The following is an 8,362-nucleotide window of genomic DNA, read 5'->3' on the forward strand; positions in this document are numbered from 1 at the left end:
AATTGAACAAGGACAGTTCCAAGTATATATAAAAAATGACAGGAACAAGCGAGATTAGAAGGGAAGCCAACGTGTTTGTTTCACTTAGCAGTTCTGCCTCCAGGATCGCTTTTAGCTGAGATGTTTCCTGATTAAGGTTGGGGGATGTTTGGTAGTGACAAGTCGAGGTTGAATAGGGTGGGGTACTGATGAGATCAGGGAACATTTATCAACAGGAAAGACTGATGTCTTCTAAAGGCAGAATACTCCCTTTATTTAACCCTTCCTCTTTCATCAACATGTGCCACATGGCAAGAAAAGATTCCAAAGCCGTTGCTGCTGGGTAAGGTTGTGTAGCCTGTGGACTGCACAAGGACCCCTGACCAAGGGGAGAATGGGGACTGAAATCCAGCACATGCTCCCTTGCACAGGCTGTGTGTCTTGGGATACCTCTTTGTTTTGCACAAACATACCATCTGCTTGCTCAGTCATCTGCAACTGACTCAGGTTCCACCCAGAAAGGGCACCTTTTTCTAATTCATACAAGGTGCCATCTATGTAGCATGGTCTTTGGCTCTGGCTGCATGAGGAAGCATTTGTTTCTTTTGAAACCAAGGCCATTCTACCAGCTGGAAGTCTGCCAAGGAGTCCCTGTTACACAATTGGAGCCTGGTTCTCTGGCAACCCTAATGTGTACTCCCATGGCATTAGCTAAATTACCACCACCCAGTTAACTTGCTAGCCTGCACTCTTACTCAGGGCTTTCAGCTTATGCACCTGAAGTCAAGACCACATGTGGTTTTTATGGAGCCAGAAAGTTAGGGATGCAATAAAGCGCTAAGTAACTGGCTAATAAATGTTAGTTATATGTTTTGTCTGGGTTGCTAGGACAATCTTCTACAAATTCTACTTTGTCATATATTTAAACATTGAATACTTTGTAAATTACTTTGAGCTTCAAGCTTCTTCTCCTTTAGGGCCCTCTCCCCCCAATTTGCTTTGGGAGTGAGGTCAACGGATGTGCTGTGGGGGCTCGGGGCGTGCTCCAGTCCAGAATATGAACAGACAACAGGTTCTAACGCTGATTGTCTGGAGGATCGCAAGCAATGCAGCCTGTCTGTCTGAGAGCAGAGGGGAAAACAACAGTATAGGGATAGTGTGGGCATTACAAGTAGATGCGCACGGCCTTCCAGACGGCAGCGCGGGGAGCGGAAGGAGCTGGGGTGGGGTGCTTGGTAAGGAAATAGGATCCCCATTCTGGGGTGGCTCCAAGGGAGGGAAAACCTGTTCACCAGGGAAATAGGAGTTTCTTTTGTGTCAACAGTCTGTGGGTTCATATGAAGACATTTCAGCAATAATAACATAATTAAAAATCACTGACTTATAACCCTACTTGCATGCTACAGAATCTTCAGTTTCTCCTCGCTCCCTACCCTGCTTATTTCTGGAAGCCTCATGTCAGCTCAAGAGCACTTCTTTCCTATTTCACCCTTTAGCTCCTTCCTCCTGAGGCTGCTGTCCAAGCTGCTTAAGGTGCACGAAGACAGAGTCTCTGCTATGGTGTGTACCGGGGTAGCAAAGGGCCTGTGTCTAGGCCTTGCTGGCCTTCCCTTCCCTGTGTTCTGGGTCCCCTCAGGTTCATGGAACAAGCTATGCTGTGCACTACCCTCCTGCCCTTATGCCACCTTGCCACTGAGACCCCATGAAATGCTGCAGGTGCTCTGGCATTTCTCTGAATCCCTCATAAAGTTAGCTCCTAGCTGTTGCTTCTCTCTGCAGGAGGCTCTGCCACAAAACCAAGGGGCTAGGGAGGGAGATGGGACCCCAGGCCATCCTTCCCACTCTGCCTCTGCCCTTAGGAGATTGTCCACAACATGTAGGCACCAGGACCTCCAGTGTCCCAGCCAACCTTCTAGGGCCAGCGTGGTCCCTCCTTCTACCATGAAGCCAAGCCACGTGTCATCCCCGCCTCAAAGCCACCCACAGTGCTTTGTTCTTGTCTTGTGTTGCTTACCATGGTTTCTCCATCACAAGAGATTTTTGATACTCTTCTTCTTCCCTTTTCCTAAAAGATAAGCTGAGTTTGAATTGGGATTATATTATATGTTATTCATTTTTTTATATTTGATGTATTGTGCTTAACACAATGCCCGGCAAAACGTAGGTGCTGAATAAAGATTTATGAAGGGAAAGAAGGAAACGGTGAAAAAGCCAGACTATGCTTTTATGGCACATTCACCCAGGTGGGTTTGACAGTGAGTGACCAAAAGTTTTTGTGGAAGAGCGTGAACAAATCATGAAGCTGACTAGTATTCGTGATCCCTTTTTCTTCTGTGCTGTCATCAGTGAGTTAATCTAAACTACATCCTTTTTCCTTCTGTGCTGCCATCGTTGAGTTAATCTAACCTGTCATTAGCCTACCTTTGTTTTTAGCTTGTTTGCTCCTTGCATTAACACATTCTGCAAGCCTGCAACTAAAACCATGAAGTGTTTCTTTATTACATGGTGTCTTTCCAAACAGCCCAGCAACATCAGGTAGAAAGAGCCTGGATCTGGAGTGAGACAGATTTGAATCTGTCTGAATCTCACTGATGGAGCTCACAAGCCTGGGGAACCTTAGGCCAGTTCCTCAACTTCTCTAAACCCCGACTTCCTCTTCTGTCACGTGGACAATCATGTTACGCACCCACAGGCTGTTCTGGGGATTAAGTATTGAGATGCAGGCCGAGCACAATGCTGGCGCAGAGATCCTGCACAAATCATTGTTAGCTTTTACACAATTATTATCCTGGTTGTTGTTCTGCCTTCTCAGATGTTATCTTTCTGCACTCACATATTTTAATCTTTGTCGTTTATCTTTATGTGGAAAGCTTATTGCATCCCCTTGATTATGTCAAAGATGTTCTCTGGTTCTTTCTTGAATTTTCTTGTACCACTTCTGAGTGAAGAAAAGGAAGAAGCTACAATGATACGATAAAGGTTTTGGTGGCAGGGTGTTTTCTGTCTTTCCGTGCTTGGCTGGGTTTCAGGGAAATCCAGAAAAATACCAGCTGGCAGAAGGTATCATTGTGTTTGGTTAAAGGAACATTGATGTATACCCTTTTCCAGAGAAGTGAGGAGACCAAACCACCGGAGGAAAGAATGTGGCTTTGTGTCACACGTGAAAAGAAAGCTGGGAGCAAGGGGAGAAGAATATTTCAGGCCAGAGCATTTGAATGCAACTGAAGGCTTCTGTTCCAAACTAAGTGACTGAAGACATTTACAAACTAGATGAAAATAACTCTTTTATAAACCCTATAGGACCCCTCCTTGCCTGATGAAATGATTGGAAAATTAGGTAGACTAACTTGTTTTGCTGATTGAGAAAAATATAGCCAATTTAAACCTGTGATTGAACTCTTGAGATAATAAACTCCCCCATTCTAATGAGTCTGGGTTATAATCAGGATGTGGCCCTTTCTGTTCTCATGCTAGCTATTTTGGGTTATCTTTCCTGAAAGCAGACGTCATTGTTACATTTGTAGATGTCACATTTAGTTCTGCACGCCTTGGGTGTGTGTCTTTGTGTGCAGGAAACAAAGGAGGCCGAGACGGGCGGATCACGAGGTCAGGAGATCGAGACCATCCTGGCTAACGCGGTGAAACCCTGTCTCTACTAAAAAATACAAAAAACTAGCCGGGCAAGGTGGCGGGCGCCTGTAGTCCCAGCTACTCGGGAGGCTGAGGCAGGAGAATGGCGTAAACCCGGGAAGCGGAGCTTGCAGTGAGCTGAGATCCGGCCACTGCACTCCAGCCTGGGCGACAGAGCGAGACTCCATCTCAAAAATAAAAAAAAATATAAAAAAAATTAAAAAAAAATGCAGACTTTCTTTTCTTTTCTTTTCTTTTTTTTTTTTTTTTTGAGACAGAGTCTTGCTCTGTTGCCCAGGCTGGAGTGCAATGGAGTGATTTTGACTCACTGCAAGCTCCGCCTCCCAGGTTCAAGTGATTCTCCTGCCTCAGGGGGTTCAAGTGAGCCCCCTGAGTAGCTGGGATTACAGGAATGTGCCACCACACCAGGCTGATTTTTGTATTTTTAGTAGGGACGGGTTTCACCATGTTGGCCAGGCTGGTCTTGAACTCCTGACCTCAGGTGATCTGCCCGCCTCGGCCTCCCAAAGTGCTGGGATAACAGGAGTGAACCACCACACCTGGCCCACATTTTCTTTCATAGGCCCTTTTGGCCTGGTTATATTGTTTCTGTTTGGGGGGTGGGGGAAAGTGTATCCAAATGTTTTCCTTAAATTCTTTTCAGAGTTCATGGCCCAGGGAACATGCCCCCATGCCAGGTCTAATAAAACTAGCTACACTTAGAAGAAATCAAGATGCCAAGGGACCATCTCAGGACCCAGAAAAGAATGTGGGCTTATGGGTGAGGGCTGGGCTTCTAGGAGTGTTTGCCCTGACGATATAGGAGGATGGGAGAGGTAAATTAGGAAAGGAGGCTTTAGCACCACAAGTGAACACCCACCTTAACGTAATAATGACTCATTTTAATTGAATGACATGCCAGGCCCTATTCTCAGCATTTTACATGCATTCTCTCATTAATTCTCACAGTGTCTCTACAAGATAGGTACTATTTTATAGTCAGCACCTACAGATGAGGAAACTGGGGCTTAGACAATAAAAGTCACTTGCCCAGTGAACAGCTAGGGGAGAATTAGAACTTAAAACTGGCCTAATTTAAGACATGATCTGGACACGTCCTTTGGCCTAGTTTGAGACATGCCCTTCCTCTCCCTTTACCCTTTGGCAACTTCCCCAGTTTCCACTTACGGATATGTGTGGTTCTAGTGGAAATAACCCTGATCCAGCTCTAGGGGTGGGGCATGTGACATAGGCTAAGCCAATCAGGACAGGGCCAAAGTGATTGGTCAGGATGTTACTGAGCAAGCAATGGGCTCACTGCCTAATGTGCATAGTGGCCAATACCACTGCACTGGCTTTTAAGAAAAGAAAAGATTTACTGCAAGTCTAAGGGCAAGGAGACAGGAGGAAACACTCCAACCTGTCTCTGCAAGTTGGAGTTTAGGTCGGGTTTTATAAGCACAGGGTCATGAGGCATGATCTGATTGGATTTTGCAATGAGGTGATGCTGGGAGGCATGATCTGATTGGATCCTGCCATGGGGTGATGCTGGAAGCTGATATGATTGGATCCTGGATCCTGACATGCCATGTTCACTTCTTAATGAAGTTCCCACTCCTCAGTCTTGTATTTAGGTCCCTCTGTAGTTGCACACTTGGTTCATCTGGGCATGCTCGGGTTACATAACCTTCAACCTGGGGTCCATGGCAACCGAAAAACAACTCACAACTTTATGACCTAAAAGTTGAACCAGATTGGTCTGATGTGGTTACAAGGAGAGGTCATGTGACCCAAGCCATTCTAGTCAGAATGAGTGACAGGGTTTTGGGATAAAGGTCTCTTTTGCCTTCTGTAGTAGGGACAGTGTGGATGTGATGATCTTTTATTGTGGGACAGACTGTCTGAGGCTAAAGGCAATATTCCAGGAGACCTGAGGTGGAAGAACTGTGGAGAAATGGAGGTGAAGGGCTGATGATGAATGAGCCTCAGCAGCAAATGCTGGCTGACACCTAAATGACCCTGGGACTCAGTGGTCATGGGAGGCAACCTAGTCCGCTAAGCATATGCCAGATTCAGTTGAGTTCTCTGTTCCTCATAGCCAGAACATTCTCAGAGATGCAATCACACCGTCCTGAGAGGCTTTTCAACATTCTGCCTAGACTCTAGCCTGACAAAGCTTCCCTTGGGCACTGGAACGTCCCTCAAAAATATTTTTTAAAACGTTCTATACATAACGATTGAAATTGCCCTCCAAATATAAAGAAGGGTGGATGGGCACTCAAATGTCTGAAGCTGGCTGATTTTCACAATAGTTCCTTAATTGCGGGGACACTGGGTCATCCTGAACCAAACTGTTATTTTTTTCTTCAGAAAAGTTTATTGAGGACAAATTTTTGGAGTTCTTGATAGTGATTTTTGAAACAGTAGCAATTCTCTTTACGGGAGAAGTCAATTTAGTTTCTTTGGTAGATTGTCTGGGCACTTTGACACCCGCCCCCTCAGTAACCGCACAATGGCTAGCCCGAGAGGGCTCGGCTTTGGGTCACCCACCTCCCCTGACACCCCTGCTTTCTGGGCTGGCACTTTCAAAGTCATCTTAGTTACTACATCCTGCCAGATGTAGTAGACTCCAGCATTTCTCCTACCAGGGCTGTTCGGATTCCAAGAGGAGACTCCTGAACGTTGAAAAAGGTTTTCAACTTGCTGGAATAAAACTAATGGTGAAATTTAAGGCCCAAGACAGGACACTAAGAAAAAAAAATATTGTGGGACAAAGAAACATCTTTTCCCCCTCTCAAATCATGTCCTTAGTGAAACTGCTGTATACTTGTATATTCCGCGATGACTAGGATAGGCTCCATATATGGAAATTCCAGTTTAACACAGACCTATAGAATCTGAAACGTTCTCTCTCCCTCTCTCTCTCATGCACACACACCCACACAGTCAGTTTAAAGGAGAGGGCAAAGGGATTGGGAAGGGACTGGCTGAGTTCCACCTGTGTCTTTGGAAGGCTGTGACAGCTGTCTTGTACTGTTAGAACATGTGCGTACGCAGAGTCTAGCCAGGGCCTTTACTACTCGTCGTGATGATTACTGAAAAGGGAGGGAGGTGAATGTCTCAAGCTAGAGGGAATGGCCCGGGGAGGAATCATTTGCTGTTCTTGTGCATAACACTGTCACCCCCATGTACGTTCAGAGGTTTGTTCCTGAGCCTAGTATGGCCATGCACGTCTTTTCTCTCAAGCATTATGGCCAAGGCGAGGACACTGCTGTAATTTTGCCTCCTCATAATCCAGAAAACCTCAGATGCTGGTTTTAAAGTTCGCCAGGCATTTATGACCTGCTATTCTAGGTGGTTTAATGATGTATAAATAGGGATTAATAGCAACTACCGTTTTTTAAACTATGGAGTTTTTTCTCCTTTAATCTCTAATATAGTGGCATTTTTATGAATGATAGTGTCAACTCACCCACCTTACTCCAGCCCCTTAGCAGGAGCAAGAGGGCCAGCAGGGACACTGGAAGGACAGGGGCATTGGATGGTGAAGGGGCCATGGAGCCCACCATGCGGTCGGTGCATCCCATGAGAGAAGACAGGGCCGCAGAAATGACTCTGGAAGTAGGATAGGCAACATGCTCATTTATGGAGAGCAGCGTAAAAGACAACTTAAGAACACAGTGCCTGATACACATTAAATGCTCAGGAGTTATTCCTTGCATTAATTAATAAATGCAGTAATGAATGCCATTGTGTGCTGAGGTGAAGTATAATCACGCTTTGAGGGATGAAGGTGAAATGAGTGTTTGGATAAGCGAGAGGATGATGTCCCTATTCGTGAGGTTGCATCAGCTTCTCGGCCCTCATGGTCCAAGGGTGGGGGCCTGGCCAGGAGAAGCAATGGCACATTTTCCCAGCGCTCTAATTTTAGCCAGGCTGTCATCCTCCTGAATTTCTTGGAACTGCTTATGCTGCACCAGCATCCGGCACTGCATCTGGAGGAAATGACTTTTTAACTACAGCATTGTAGTAAGATTCTTTGAACAAATCACAATGAACAATGGTGGCCAGCTTCCTTTATTCTTGGTAACTGTGAGGAAGCACTCCTAAGAAGTTGAAAAGCAGGTGAGTCTGGTGTGAGGCGACCAATTAGACAAAAAGGATGGACCCACAAGACTGCTTAGGGGCTGCCAAGAGGCTCCTTAGAAACAGATACATTCGGGGACTTCATTACATCTGTGGATTCTGGGGATGTCTGGTCCTGGGACTAAAGTTAGCAGCTGCACTTTTTGGGGGGCGCCTTTGTAGAGCCTCTCTCTGTCATTGGCTGCTTCTTCTCCCACAGCAGGTTCAGTCAGAGGAGCTTGGAGGTCCCGTGAGATGAAGCTGGCTGTGAGTTTTGCTACAGGCCACGGTCAGGAGCACCTGATGGTAGCATTGGCACAGGCCACGGTGGACCGTTTTTCAGTATACAGTTCCAGCAAAACCTGGTATTCTCCCTGCAAGGGGCACAGGTCAAGTATTAGACGTGTGACCCACGGTACAATTAATCATTTAACAAATATTTACAGAGAAACCTCTATGTGCTGGGTGATGTTCTGGACATTGCGGCTAACGTTAGAACAAGACAAGCCAACCGCTGCCCCGCGGAGCTTCCAGCATCTCTGGGAGAGACAGACCAGCCTTATGATATGTGACTACGTATGGTATGTCAGGTGTTCGTGTCATGGAGAAAACTCATGCAGGAAGGGAG

The 8,362-nt window shown here is 46.1% G+C and overlaps 1 protein-coding gene across 1 annotated transcript in view; it reads right to left on the reverse strand.

Annotated features, from left to right (window-relative positions):
* Positions 1–7,231: 7,231 nt before the first annotated feature.
* Positions 7,232–8,362, reverse strand: part of LOC105487367 (lymphocyte antigen 86) — a 63,658-nt gene continuing 62,527 nt past the window's right edge. Inside the window, exon 6 of the mRNA XM_011750820.3 lies at positions 7,232–8,108. Within this exon, the coding sequence (XP_011749122.1) occupies positions 8,025–8,108 (84 nt within the window). The 3' untranslated portion in view covers positions 7,232–8,024. The remainder of the gene's footprint in view (positions 8,109–8,362) is intronic.

The sequence above is a fragment of the Macaca nemestrina genome, chromosome 5, assembly GCF_043159975.1.
Source record: "Macaca nemestrina isolate mMacNem1 chromosome 5, mMacNem.hap1, whole genome shotgun sequence".
Lineage (NCBI taxonomy): Eukaryota > Metazoa > Chordata > Mammalia > Primates > Cercopithecidae > Macaca > Macaca nemestrina.